Here is a 15,637-nt window from a genome sequence, read left to right as displayed (position 1 = left end):
ATAATTGTCGCCGAGCACAGCTTGGTCCAGGACTGGAGAATGTAATGCGACCACAGTCCTGAGTAAAGACGCCCGGTTTTTATTGTTGTGGCTAGTAGCTGCTGTGCTATCCACATTTACAGCCAGTTTCTCACTCCTCCCCTCCCCACGCGTACTCCCATCTCCTGCCTGGCTCCCTCCCGCCCGCCCTCCCACCCCTCTCCCCACCACTGCACACTATGAACAAAACCCGCGACTCCTTGGACGGAGCAGCTGTTTCTGCTCGCAGCACGGTTGACAGCTTAGAGCCTGCATTTATTTGATTATTCCACTTGTTATTGGAGCAGCCTGATCTTTAATTCCACTGCAGGACTAGGGACTGCGCTGAACGGCCACCCATTCAGCCGGCTTGCGCAATCCCCCGTGTCTCTGCTGCCCGTAGCGAGACCTTATTACAATACTCGAGTAAGTCTATCGGCAGCGCGGGGCAAATACGCAGTGACATTGAAAGGATCTCCTCTGTGTGTGTGTATATTATTTTTTATTTTGTGCGGAAACAACAGCGCAGCCACAATTGTTTGGACGACGGAGCTGATCAGCAGGCGGCATGCTTCACGAGGAGGATACGACAGCATCGGAATTGGAACAGCCTCGCGGGAAAGAAGCGCTCTCGGGGCCAGAGCACGGAGGGCTTCAGCTCCAAGAGCTGCAGCCGTCGGCGGGACACCCTCAGCCAAGCCTCGACGACCCTGGACCCGACTCGTGCCCCTACCCAGGTAAGGCAGCCAGCCCAGCTCAGCCCAGCCCAGCCTAGCCACACCAGCCCAACCCAGCCAGCCCTCCTAAACACTTTCATCAAAGTGATTGCCTGCCCAAATGTGCGTTCAGGCGATGCTCATCTCTTGTTTACAGCCTCTCAGCCCGTGGTGGGATGTCCACGTGTCTATTCATAGGACAATCACAAAGTTGTACTCGTTGTTATCGAACCAGGAAGGTAATAGGGTTGCGCGAACCCCCCTATCGGGATTTGAACTCGTAACCGTGTGGTTACGATTGCGAGTTGGTGTCTCTACTGCTGAACCATCTCTGGCCAGCCTCTTGAGATACCTAAAAGAAAAAAACATCGGGGACATGTCACGGAAAGAGGAATATCTCACAAAACCAAAAGTATAGATCACTAAATGTTAACGCTTTGTATTGTTATTATGCCGATTGACGGGAAAAAAACGGCGCGTTCGATGTTACCCCGGGGGAAGGCGAGCAGATTTCCCAGGACAGCTCCGTCAATGAGGACATCCTCGGGGAATCGGGGACCGAGAGCGACCCTCGTAACCACTGATGCAGATTGCAGAGGTTGAAGCAGATTCTCCAGCCACACACCGAAGCCTATGGGCTAAATATCCCGGCCTACTTGAAAATCAATTGAGGGATTTAACCACTTGCGCGGCGCCACCGTATAAATTTTACAGCCATTGAACACGAGCAAAGTGGCATTGTACCAATAAGTGCACTACTGCCTCTGCGCTAATTAAAATAGTGAATACGTGCATATGTAAGTATCCGCAGGTGATTTCGTTTGGCGATAGATAGGGAAACGGCTCTGTGATCTCACAGTTTTGTATATTTGTGGGATGGAGTGATGGGAATTAGATGGATTGTGGCATCGCGGGACCGCGAGGGATGACAACGACATGTATAAGGGCTTCGTTCCGCAGTGGATAGGACACGGTGGATGAGTTTGATCACGACGATGATGATGATGATGATCATGATGAGAAAATGCCCGATGAGGAACGCACGTGAACATTATCAGGTTAACACATTTGTAGGTGTGTAACGAAGGTCAATAACACTGTTTTATTTAAATCAACAGAGCTGCTTTACCAGCAATGAATGGGTGCAAGGATAGGCAGGAAACGGAGCATACTGTACCGCTACACACGAAAACAGTGTTGCAATGCCTATTGCATTGCGAAACTTTTGGCTTAGGTCTGTAAGACTTTACAAAACCGTCGGCCAAGACATACAGACACACTTATGACAGCGTGCCGTTCTGTGTCGTTCTAAACAGAGCAACGGTTGAATATCCGACGATTCACAAATCCGCCCTGACCAATAAACCGCCCCTACACACAACGGTCCGAACGACCACACCCAGAGAGTCGGGCGTTCATGCCACGGTGGCAACTATAATTTTACATCGATGATTACATGTCCCACCTTTTTCACATATTTGCCGACGCGACGAGGGTACAACTCAATTTCTTATTTGTTTTATTTCCATGGTCATACCTCCCCCCCTCCATGGTTTTTATTAATATATTTGTCCGTTATAAACTGAAGCGCTGACAGGTGAAAGACAGTCCCTCTAAATTTTCACGAGTTGCTCAACGGCGTTGGAAAATGCATTCCAGTAAAAAAAAACAATTGGGTGCAATTGTGAACAATAGCCATATCAGACATTATTATTACATATAATCGGTATCATCATTGGGTCACTGCAGCCCAGAGACTCAGTCTCGTATATCATTTGAGAGCAGAGTTCAAGGGTTGCTCGCCCTTGACCCCAGACACACTTCAGCGGTGTGGTGGAGGTGTAACGCTAATCAGGACCCGATCTGAAAGCATCCGAAGACTCATAACAGCTCGTGCTCAGGCATGAGCCACACGGTGAAGGGTGGGGTGGCCAGCGTTTTTTGTTATACACCCACGACCCCGTGACGAAGGCGATGATTCAGATCTACTTGTAAAAAGTTGTCAGATTTCAATGACATTCTCGGCAGTTTGACTTTTACGCTAAAAAGTAACAACGTTGAGAGGAGGATGGGATTGAAGGAAGACTGAAACTTCACTTTCCCATATGCATATTGAGTGACACCCTAGGCTGCACATTGGCCCCCAGATATGCAACGGTGTACTGTGCAGTATTAATCTTCGTATGAAGGCGGGGGGCATGGGATGTTTGGTGAGTGGAGGGACCAAAGCAGATGCCTCTTCTTTCGTAACGTATGTCTTATTTTCTAGATGCGATTTCAACAATTCCATATAACAGTTTGCCAACACACGTTTTTATTAATGTTCTCATTGGGAAGCATTTTGACTCTAGATTTGAAGCTTTCGTGACTGCAATGATTAATATTCTTAGGGTTTTTTTCGGTAAAGTCACGTAGAAGGGAAATAATAAAATAACAAAAATATAAAACAATAATTGTTTTTTATTAATTTTTTACCTACGTGACTTTACCGAAAAAACCTAAGAATATGAAGCATTTTGACCTCTGTTGCTGAGATTGTCACTGCTCTCGTTTGTTTTCCGCAATGCCTTATGGTGTTTATTAAGAAATAACATAAGCATGGGAATAGCTGTTGTGGCTGCTGCCTTGGGCAATGTGTGTGTGTGTGAAGGTTCTCTGAATAGCACCATCACTGCTGGCTCCATATTAAACTGAAACTAAACAATTTTTTTTTATTTTGCCAGACGCGACTTGGCCACAATTGATAGCTCAACGAAGTGGCTTATCGTGTGGAAATGTATAGCAGCCAAGTAGTCTGAACGCAAGTTTCTCAATTTTGAGGGAAAACCCAGAGGATCCGGAGAAAAATCCACGCGACCACAGTGAGAGAGAGAGAGACATGCAAACTCTAAATATACAGCAGGCGTCAGGATCGAACCTACGACCTCCTGTATACCAGGCGAGGTAGTTAACATATCCTAGCCACTGTGATGATGATGAGAGAGAGACATGCCAACTCCAAATATACAGCAGGCGTCAGGATCGAACCCACGACTTCCTGTATACCAGGCGAGGTAGTTAACATCTCCTAGCCACTGTCATGATGATGAGAGAGAGACACGCAAAACTCAAAATATACAGCAGGCGTCAGGGTCGGGATTGAACCCACGGGCTCCTGTATACCAGGCGAGGTAGTTAACATCTCACCACCGCGGCCGAAGCACCCAGACTGCACCTGATCTCATCGGCTCTTGTAAGCTGGGCGGGATTTGTTGAGCCTGGATTGTGCTTGGATGAGCGACCACCATTGTGTGTGCAAACGGCAGATGCAGTAGGCGTTGTGGGCAGCAGAGGGCAGTGGAGCACAATCCATGTTCGTTTTGCCCCCCCCCTCTCCCGCTTATCATCAACCCACATCTACCAGCGTGGTGAAGTATGGCCAATATATCACTTACAGGCCCGCAATGAGTGGGAATGCTCTCATCATTCAGCAGTGGGTTGACAAGAAATAAAAAAAACACGGGCCATGCATGGACATCACAGTCTAGAATTGCAAACGCACGAGAGGGCATGATACTTAAAACTTAGCACTTAGTCTTCTTGCTTTCCTGCTTTGAACTGCATGCCACGTTTACAGTCACACAAAACACGCACACACACAGATGCTTCTATAAGTTCATACACATACAGTCGTTTCAGCAGCTTAATAACCAAGTCACGTACTGTATATGAAACTTTGTTACAATGCCAATGATCCTCGAGGGATAAGCCTCAGACACTGTCAATAACTGCGGGAGTTGGACCGGTGGAAGTTGATAAGGATGTTGTGCTGCTTTTGCGGTGACTGCACCAACAGAATCTACATATGGCGCGAAGTGTGATTACACTCGGATGTTGGGAAGGGCACGTGAAGGAATGAAAAATCATAAAGAGACCTTCCGTCTTGTGGAAATCTGTTCTCCTATAACACAGTAACTGCGTTCCGGAAGAACGCTTGATGGAAACATCACATTCTAATAAATAATATATAATATAGGGGTATAGAACAGTCCGCGATAACACGTGAGATGCGTAACGCAGGCTGAGCAAAGACTGAGGCGCGTGGGTGGCGTCTGGAAGTATCCAGCAGCATCCCGCCTCGTGTGACGCTGCACCGAGGCAGCCATACGACCGCTTGTTCCTTGCTAGCGCGACGGAGTTCCGTTCGCTCGATCGCGTTATATCCAATTCGCATCCGCGTTGTGAGCGATGTGTTGCCCGATACATTCGTCGCGCTACATCCAATTCGCGTGATGAAAACGTGCGTTATAGGAGAACGGGCTGCACGCTTTAGCCCACCAGCTTTTACTGGGCTATCCAAGCCAAGTAAGCGGACCCCGCAGTGGCTTTGACATTGTGGGTCTCATCAGCTAGAGCCAGGGGCTTGTTTAACAAATGCCACTGGGTTTGCGTTATGCTACTGACAATTTCCCTAAGTTGACTCGACACCAAATGAGGACCTTCGTAAACATCGCCACTAGGGAGACAAAGGCGGCCGGGCGTGGTGCTGGCCACCCACCCCCTCGTGTGCCGTGCCGGCCTTCATAGGTACTCGTTAACAGCACTTGCCCCAACAGTCTGTTAAGGCTACACGGGGGATCTTTGTTTTTGTTATTGGCAAGAGCACCCCATCTGCATTACTACCCAGAGTGTTCCTTAGCAATAGATGCTGATTAATAGAGGCAGTTTAATTCCTGTGGTATTTTCCACGTAATTTGAAAACATTAATTGGCAGGACTAATTACAACTGTTTAGATTGTTTCATAATTAATAATATATGTAATCCTTCCTGTATCCACCAACAGATGATGGCCTCCCACACATCATAGGATTTGTTTGTAATCATACTTCACCATGCTGGTCAGTGTGGGTTGATGAAGCGGTGACGGGGGGGGTGGTGAAGGCAGGACTGCTTGCCCCTGATGTTAGCCGTGTGTAGTATTTACATGAACCACGTACATACAACGGTTTACATAAACATCTATTGACGTTTGCACGCGCAGTCGATGCGTGCATCATGAGGGTTAAAAATGGTCTTCAGCCAATGAATCGATGCGTCATTACGTTCTTAAAGGCCACTGTGAACGCACTCTGAAAGAGAGACCCCTCCTTCCAACCCTGAATAATAACGTTTTATCCCATGCGTTTAGCAGCCGCTGAAAGCTTGTCAGAAGAAGTACATTTTAAAGGGGTAAAGATGACAACTGCATTGAGCACAAGTGTGCAGGAGAGAGAGAGCGGTTGAAAATCGTTTTCAAGTACGTTTAAAGCATTTGACCAGGGCCTACATTTATCCGTGCGCCGCCATAGATGTCACTGCTTCGGTGCCTTTGTTCTTGAAGGCAGCAGAAGTGCTACATTTGTTTGGTATCTCAATGTTCTTAGCGCTCACCAAAGGTGAACCGCTTTTTGTCCCATTGGCACCAGCTTCCAAGTGTGTGTGTGGTAATGCCTGACACGTGCCTCTTGTCACTGGCCTCTTCATCATCGGCCATGATCAATCCAATGCTGGATAGAGACCTCCACCAAGCCGTCACCACCTGTTGTGAGTCTGCAACAGAGGTCGCAACCGGGTACCCGATACCCGGCTACCCGTACCCGGCCAGGTAAGGGTACGGGTACCCGTTTGCGACCCTGGTGCGGCCGGGTACGGGTACGGGTATGCCGTGAGTCACCGGTGAGTAACCGTTTGTCACTCATTTCGGGTAGGGTACGGGTACGGGTAGCGTACGTGTACCCATACCCGGCCGGGTATGGGGACGGGTACCCGTTTGCGACCCTGGTGCGGCCGGGTACGGGTACGGGTAAGGAATCAAAACCCGTTTGCGACCTCTGGTCTGCAATGGAGTGGTCCGACTCAGCACCTGCACATGAGCCAATGTCCATCGCTGCATCTCCTGGGTGGACATCCCCGTCCACTCGGCACGCCTTCCTGGCTGGACGCCGTTGCACTGGCATCGTCGGGGTATTCGCCTGTGCTGTTGTCTCGCCTCGGTCTGGTCTCACCCACTGAGAACGAGAGCCTCAGAACAGTGCCGGATTATCCTCGTAGCAAAAGTAGCTGCATATGCTACGGGTCCCCGCAATTTTCAAGGGCCCCGCGCTAAAGGCTTTCAAGCTATCAATTCCGGTTCAGTGATTCTGAACTTGCTCTATTACTATAGTACTATACTGCCTTCAACTTTTATGAACGACTGGGTGTTTCATGTTAAGGATTTGTTGTATTATCTGGTCATATAGCAAATGAAAAAATACAATTACTTTACTATGCAAGTAAAAAAAATGTGTGTTTCAAGTAATCAATTATGTCAGGAAGTGTTTTTACGAGGAGTCTTAGTGAGTGTGCGGCGAGGTTGCTGCCATCGTGTAATGGTCAGCAGACTGGACTTGCAGCGCAGAAGTTGCCGGTTCGTTCTCCTGGCTCGCCAGTTTAAACAGTAACCAAGCTTCTTAAATCCCCCAACTCTGTCCACCCGGTGGTATAATTGGACGTACCACAGTGAAGTCAAATCGGCAGGTCGCGTATGGCAGAGTGGAGCGTGAGTACCCCCCCCCCCCCCCACTTCTTTCTGGACGTCTGGCCAGCGTCGAAGAGGAGGCCACATTCCCTCTAGGCCGGTGTTTCTCAAACCTTCTTCGCCCATGGGCCACATCAGCCGATGCAAACATTTACACGGACCGCACCGCTCCCACCCCAACCCCTGTTGACAAAACGCATTCACTTCTCTCTAAATGCCATTCATACAAAATTACACATTTCCGGAACATAAATACTTTATTTCTGCAGCTAAAAGGGTGGCTTTTGTAGAGGGGGGAGGGGGAGGTAATTAGATCTTAGGGTAAGTAATGATGATAATAATGATTAACATTTATAAAGCACCCTTAAACAATCGTTATAATCAGGTTAGTCTAATCAGGGTAGTTTACCTAACTTAATTTTTTTCAATGAAATATGATTAAAATATAAATTAATGTCTGACATCTTCTTGGTTCTTTCGGTAAAGTTACGTGACTTTACCGAAAGAACCAAGAAGATGAATCCCTGCAGTCACGAAAGCTTTAAATCGAAATTTAATGTCTGACACAAAAGGTACAAACGTTGTAATTATTGTCCGGATCAACCTGCGTTTGCGTCACAGCCCCGCGGGCCAACCTGGAGGTCTGTCGCGGACCACCGCTGGTGCCGGGACCACACACTGAGAACCACTGCCCTCCTCTAGAGCAGTGGTTGTCAAAGGGTGGTCCACGGGACCACCACATTGGCAGCCACTGACCAGTGGAGGCCCTTCCGCCAGCAGTAGGCGCCAGCAAACAAATAGGAAGCTGCGCTTTGACAGGCCGTGCCATCGTCGCAATTTGGCACGAGGCTTAATTCTATAAAGCCAACGGACGTATTGGCTCGCTGTGCGTGGAGCTTGGTAAATTCTGCACGCTGGAGGTCAGAAGCGGTGACTTGAAAAATTCGCCGTTTTTCACATGTTCGGCACAGTATGTTGATTGATTGTTGCTAAGTTAGAATTTTTGCGGTCGTTTTTTTCTTCTTCTCAGAAATGCATTATAAAGGTTGGTCTTATTAAACTTCAGAAAATATTACAGCAGGACTATTGCTGTGGGCTTGGTCTTGCCGTGGCCTCTTGAGGGATGGTGTTGTTTATAGATTAAGTTCTGTGTTTCAACGAGTAAATTCGTTTTTCAAAGTTCTATTAAATGTAGATTATTCATTCATGTGAAAACAATTCTTGCCTTTGTTCCCTGTATACAGGAGAGTAATGTTGTTAGGTAATGTTTGTGTTTATGCAGCTCATTGATGCTGCCATGACATAATCGTTAGCACAATCCAGAGATTGCCGGTTTGGTTCAGTCTGAAGTAGTGGGGCAGCTTCTTAAATCTCCCTGCCTCTCTCCACTCATGAGTATGAAATTATTTGACCAGTTAGTCGATCAGCTGGTCGCCTGTGGTGGGGCAAAGCGTGGGGACTCCCACCTCTTCCAAAATGTCTGACTAGGGTGGGTAGACTTGGCTAAAAGCCCTCTGGAAGGGCCACCATAGAGCCATCTCGAGTGGAGGCCCTTCTGTGTAAGCAGTGGTGGAAGAGAAAACAATAAGCAGGGCTGCACCTTTACACTTTTTTTTATTAACACATCACTTTTCAAACTATATACAGTATTATTATCTTTTTTGACGTGTGAAGTGTGAGATTTTTGGTTGAAAAATGCCAGAGCAATATCTTCTCTTCTTTGGCACTCCCCCGGTCAAGGATAACTTCCTGTATAAACCTCAAGGAACGCGGTCTGCAAAAAGAATACAATAAATTATGACATTTAGAGAAGCCGCAAACAAATATTCCTGGGACATTCAAGTTAATCGTGCAACCAGTACGTGCCCTGTTTTAAGCAACAGTATTGTGCTCACATGACTCGTGTGTGTTTTCACTCTCGCAGCTAAAGTCTTCAACAGCAACATGGCAAGGGAGCTGGAATGTTAAAACGCTGAGCCAATGCTAATTCAATCCTTGGTTCGAATCCAGGTTTTAGCAACCCATGATCAAATCGGTCACTCGGGTATAGCGAGGTGATGGTCTCAGCCAAGTCAACAAAGAATGGATTAAAAAATTTAAGTACAACATCAAATTCGGTTTTGAACTTAATTTGGTCAAATTCTAGCTCGGAAAACTACAAATGTTGGTGTGCCCATCACGTGACAATCTCTTTAAGACAAAAAATATACTATTTTTTAAAATCTAGCAGCAAGTCTGAATGTCTATGAGAATGTATTAACAGAAACCTCAACACATTCATCAATAGCACCGCCCCAAAATGTAATAATACAAATATATGAGAGGTGACGTTTTTTTTCTTTTCTGGAAGGGCCCTTCATGATAGCAGGCGAAGGTTCGTAGCGGGTTGTGCTTGTGGACCACCACCAACGCAGCATCACCAAATACGCTTTTCGAATATTAGATTGATACGTGAAATAACTCTGTTATTTTTGCATTATTTGAAGAATTTGAACAACTTTTTCAACGCTGAAAACAAAACATGATGTGTTGAAGAATGCACTTTGCCTTCGTAATAGTGAGTAAATAGCTCGAAGTATTATCGTAATTCTGTAATCTTATAATCCATTGATTTATTAAACTTCCATTTCCTTAATACTCTTCACGAAAGGAGCAATTTTGTAGCATATCCAACGTTACAACTATTATCTACAAGCAAAGTTGAAAACAAGTTTAACGTCTCGTCATAAGTGCCACGTTTGATCTTTAGTCTGTTGGGACAAAAAAGCCTCAAATATAAACCAATGATGACAATGCACACAACAATTCACGGACCTAAACGACTGTGACTCTAAGGCGTGTCGTTCGAAAGCCCGGACGTGGGGGACCTTCAAGTGACACTTTAAAGTCGGTGTGGATTGAACGCTGCACGCTGAATGTTCAACAGCAGTGGGACAATGATGATGCTGACGACGACGACGATGATGATGGTGGTGATAGCCACATTCCAGATGGTGGGGGCTTCCACGGAGAAAGGACACTCGGTAGTGACCATGGTCCTGGACTTTGTTGTCGAGAGGAGGAGGAGGACGAGTAGGTTGTGAGTCTCGCTGCTACTGCTGCTGCTACAGATAGTTCCACCGCGAGCTGTAGTGCAGGGGGGCAGTAGAGGAGAGAGATGCGGGGGGCTGCCACGGATAAACGATGGCAGGAAGTGACGTTCTTAGTGTTTGGTGTCGAGAGGAGGAGTAGAAGGTTGTGAGTCGAGCTTTCGAGAATAATAATATGATTACACAATGCATAATAATAATAAAAACAGCTGTGGTCGCACTCAAACAAAACGAAAGAGGCATAATAAAACAACGCTGAGGAATCACGTGTTAATGAAAACAAACGTGCGGGTTACTATGCCTAAATCTGTTACGTAAGTGTGAAATAGCATACTTTGTGAGCAAATAGCTTTTTGCCAAAACTGCACCCGCTCCATGCCTGCCAGATAGTAATAACAATAGAACCAGCGCTTAATGAGGACCCGTGGAAGTTAATTGCTATGGAATAAAACGATTTCAAAGCCAATTCAAACCATCATTCTCATCCAGACTCAAGCCTCCAAGTAAAGATGTTGCTTCCTGCCCTCGGCAACATATCTGTGGGGATCACGCACGCAGACGCGATTTTTTATTCTTGTTTTTCAAAACGGTGCGTGCTCTTTAAGCCGGAAGGAAATGTTGCTAATCAACTCTATTGTTTAAGAACATTTTGCCGGCGCCAGCCTAATGAATGTTTACATCTGAGGCAATCGCAGATGCCCATTAACGTGTTTGAATCATTGCGCGTGCCATTCTATGGTCGAAGTGTGCAAAAATTACCGGACGACGATTAATTTGCACACCAACATAATCGCCGCTTAATTAAATCTCATCGATGTTAACATGTTTCTTTTACTCATCTAAGACAAATCATTTTAGTTTTTTTTTATCAGAGCGTTATATTTTTTTAGCAAACAAAAGACAAAGATCGCCCGTATAGCCTTTACCAAACTGCCGGGGCAAGTGCTGTCCGCAAGCACCTATGAAGGCCGGCACCACACACGAAGGGGTGGGTGGGCCAGCTCCACGCCTGCCCAATGTTTTCCTCCCCAGCGCCAATGTTCACGCACCCACACACAAGCTATTAATTGAAGGCTAAGTGGACATAGGGCAGCCATAGGCCCGGTTCAGATATTCGTAACCGATATTTGCCAAGAGCAGGAATCGAACTCGGGCAGCCAGGTTCGTAGCGCAGCGGCGAATCAATACACTCTCCTCCGTACGTGCAAACGCATATACACACAACACACGCACACACTCTAGAGTTTGCCAAACGCTAATGGAATTGGCCAAACATCCCAGAAGTCTTGAGGCTCAGCGAGGCTACATTGTGTAATAATATTAATAATAAATTTCCGTCCTTTGGCAATCCTCTCCTGGATGAAGGCCTTCCCATGCTATGTCGGTCTTGGGGACTGAACATATTTCGCCCATGTTGGTCAAATCATGTTGGCGAAGGTTGTGGGGGAAGACAGGCGACGATATCTGGTGTCACTCGGCACTGATGTTCCATGGCTGGGAATCAAACTTGGATCACCCGAGCTGACGGTCCAGTATGCCAGCATGCTTTCTCAATAGCGTGGCATTAATAATTAATTACATTGATACAAAATATATGTGAGCATAAAGAGTTGGAAAATAAGTAGTAGTGATAACATAAGAGAAACCCAAAATCCTGGTAGCATTGTGCTGTCCATGTTCGGAAGACTCTGTATCATCTCTGAGAAAACCCCTGCTTTCTGTGTGTTTGAGAAACGATTGTGAAACTCATTACGTGTTCAGAAAAACGATGTAAATGTGTGTGATGCCTGCCATATGTGCCCGGATATTGAGAACGATGAGTGAGCTATGCCCCATTTGTGCTCACTACTGCAGTTTCAAAAGAAATGTTTCTCTTAAATATAATGAATACGTTAATAGTTAATGATTGTATACAATATTTACATGCAGGGGATAAAAACAACAATTCAGAATACATTCAATCATTATTTATTTGCTACTGCCGGGGAGAGAGTTATTTGCTTGATTAACTTTTGGCAATGATCTTTTAAACCAACAACGCACTCTGCATTTCCATTTGGAACATCTGTCGCATGGCCTTTGATATAATTCAACACACAGGCTCGATCTGCTGACCTGCATTGTCTCATAGATAGGAACACCAGATGGCCACTTGAGGATGTGTGCAGAGTGTTTAGCAGAGGTGTGGACTCGAGTCATGTGACTTGGACTCGAGTCAGACTCGAGTCATGAATTTGATGACTTGCGACTCGACTTGGACTTGCATAACAATGACTTTGTCCCACCTATGAGATGTGGACTCGAGTCATGTGACTTGGACTCGAGTCAGACTCGAGTCATGAATTTGATGACTTGCGACTCGACTTGGACTTGCATAACAATGACTTTGTCCCACCTCTGGTGTTTAGTTCTCTAGCCGCATGGTATTGCACATCCCTCCGATAGCCCTCTGTCCACCCGACTCTCCCGTCACGACTGGGCCCTCCAGGTTTGGAAGTGAATGGAAATCGAGGAGCCACACGGGCAGTCCATGGTGCCAGAGCAGAATTAGCTGCCGTGGTTTGGTGGCGGTCACTCTTACAAATTAGACTATCCTGGTCTCTTGAGATATCACCCCGGGTCAACAAATGCAACTTGATTTACGCCAACAAACGTATTTAGAGTTGCCAGTATCTGTACAGTACAGGGACTTCTCTACTTATGAACATTCGACTTACGTACTTTCAGATATACGAGCAAACCTGTCCGTATGTCTAGTTGCCTGTTCGGACCGAGAGTCGGTGGTGGCATCTATATCTGCAGCACGTGAAGAACCAGTGGCATCGACATCTGGAGAACATGAAGAACCAGTGGCATCGACATCTACAGAACGTGAATAAGCAGTGGCATCTACGTCTGGAGGACATGAAGAACCAGTGGAATCTACATCTGCAGAACACAAAGAACCAGTGGCATCTACATCTGGAGAACATGAAGAACCAGTGGCATCGACATCTACAGAACGTGAATAAGCAGTGGCATCTACGTCTGGAGGACATGAAGAACCAGTGGCATCTACATCTGCAGAACATGAAGAACCAGTGGCATCTACGTCTGGAGGACATGAAGAACCAGTGGAATCTACATCTGCAGAACACGAAGAACCAGTGGCATCTACATCTACAGAACGTGAATAAGCAGTGGCATCTATGTCTGGAGGACATGAAGAACCAGTGGTATCTACATCTGCAGAACATGAAGAACCAGTGGCATCTACGTCTGGAGGACATGAAGAACCAGTGGCATCTCCATCTGGAGGACATGAAGAACCAGTGGCATCTCCATCTGGAGAACATGAAGAACCAGTGGCATTGACATCTACAGAACGTGAAGAACCAGTGGCATCTACATCTGCAGAACGTGAAGAACCAGTGGCATCTACATCTGGAGAACGTGAAGAACCAGTGGCATCTATGTCTGGAGGACATGAAGAACCAGTGGCATCTACATCTACAGGAGATTATACAACTTTTAAAGCCATTCCCCATATTTAGTGTACGGGCCCTACAATATGTTTGGAATCGACAGGGGTAAAGTTGGACTTACCAACAAATTGACTTACGAAAATACCTCTGGGAATCTAACTAGTTCGTATGTAGAGGAGTCCCCGTTCAATGCATGGCAAATACAAACATCTTCGTATAACTCAAGTTGTGCCATGTAAAGTGGTTAAAAACAAGTCAAACATTTCGTCTGGACATTTTCTGAAGGTGGCTCAAATGTTCGAATCCATCTCTCTGTGCTCGGAGCTCGTGACAGGAGGTCCGTTATTGAACATCCTGTTCTAAAGGTAGACGTTCCTACAACCCCAACATTATTCTTACCAGTGTCCTTTCTCTAATGGCCACCTTAATGGGTCATTTCATTACTGCTCACCCGGGGCTCCTCGTTAAGCTGGAATGGGCCTGTTTCCTGCACTCAACAACAAATGGGCCAACACTAAACCTTATAGTTGAGAGCCACTGAGTCGAGTCGTAACAAGGCGTGTCATGATTCATTCCCATCCCCCATATCGATTTGGTTAATTGTTACAATCCACGATTCATGATTCAATTCAAGGTGGATTATTTTTGTCTTGTTTTTACTGTCTCGTTTGTATTGCTGCTCGAATTGTTTGCCGTCTCGTTTACACGGTTGTAGATCTACGATCTCAGCTCAGTCAACGATAACTGTAGAGCATGAGAGCCCAGCATTATACTATGAGATCTCTTTTACCAGTGGCAAAAGAGATCTCATAGTGTAAATGCTTACCCCGAGCTCTCAATACTCTGATATTGCACTGTGTTTGAGTTGTATGCCTTCTGGTGTCATCTGGTCCAACACCAATGGGGACTAGGCTCTAAAGAAAGCCGTCTCGGGTGTGGACCAATCAACTTCAAGGACAGTGCATATTATTATCTTTATCAGAGTTGCTTCTTTTTGTTTGCTTTTTTGACTACTTGTGTTGTGGTTATTGCAAACATGATGCCTTGAATAAAGGTGTCAGTTTTGTACCAGTTTAAAAGGGTAAAAACCTACTACTATAGCCTAGCATTACACATGCGTTTGCACTTGATTTGACTGAATTCAAGCCCTGATAATTAGAAAATATCAGTGTGACCGTCATTTGACAAATAGTCTCATGGCAGAGTGTGTGTAAAATTGCAAACCCTGGTTGCTGTGCAAATGATAAAATGGCCACTTGGAGGATTTTTATGGAGATGTCCTATGAGATATATGCTCCATCAGCCGTGCTCTGACTCACAAGGCACACTGCTTTTCGATTTATTCAAATGAATTATTTGTCTCATAACATGTAGCAGCTCGCACAATAAGCATAAATTGCTGTATCAGCTTTCCAAATTGACTCATTGCTTTTTGATTTGATGTCAATAGCACGTTTTTTACACAAATTCCTGAGCCAAATCATGACCTGTGACAATTAATTAAATCACCGAGTAGGAGGTGGTAGAGATGGGTGAATTGTGCCCCTTATAGTAAGCACCCTTCAACACATCCATTACACTTTAAAGACAAGCATGTGATACCATGCGTATAATGTAAACATAGATTAGATATTATATTCCCTTTGCTCTTCAAATTCCTTGGAATTTTGGGCCATTGTTGTTCCCTTCACAGATATCTCCTGACGGTTGTCAGAATCAGAATATGTATTTATCCTGGAGAAATCCGATGAGCAATATGAAGTTGTTTTGCACAGATGTCAAGTAGGTGTGGGTCATGAGGTTACAACAACAAA

General features: G+C 45.7%; 1 protein-coding gene across 2 annotated transcripts in view; it reads left to right on the top strand.

The window, feature by feature from the left end:
* The first annotated feature begins 244 nt into the window (after positions 1–244).
* The window catches only part of ANO4 (anoctamin 4), a 172,562-nt gene continuing 157,169 nt past the window's right edge, over positions 245–15,637 (top strand). For both annotated transcript variants that reach the window (XM_078863635.1, XM_078863634.1), the window contains exon 1: positions 245–755. In XM_078863635.1, the coding sequence (XP_078719761.1) occupies positions 587–755 (169 nt within the window). In that variant the 5' untranslated portion in view covers positions 245–586. The remainder of the gene's footprint in view (positions 756–15,637) is intronic.

This window comes from Lampetra fluviatilis, chromosome 16 (genome assembly GCF_964198595.1).
Source record: "Lampetra fluviatilis chromosome 16, kcLamFluv1.1, whole genome shotgun sequence".
In the NCBI taxonomy this organism is placed as follows: domain Eukaryota; kingdom Metazoa; phylum Chordata; class Hyperoartia; order Petromyzontiformes; family Petromyzontidae; genus Lampetra; species Lampetra fluviatilis.
This window is presented reverse-complemented; position numbering and strand designations above follow the sequence as displayed.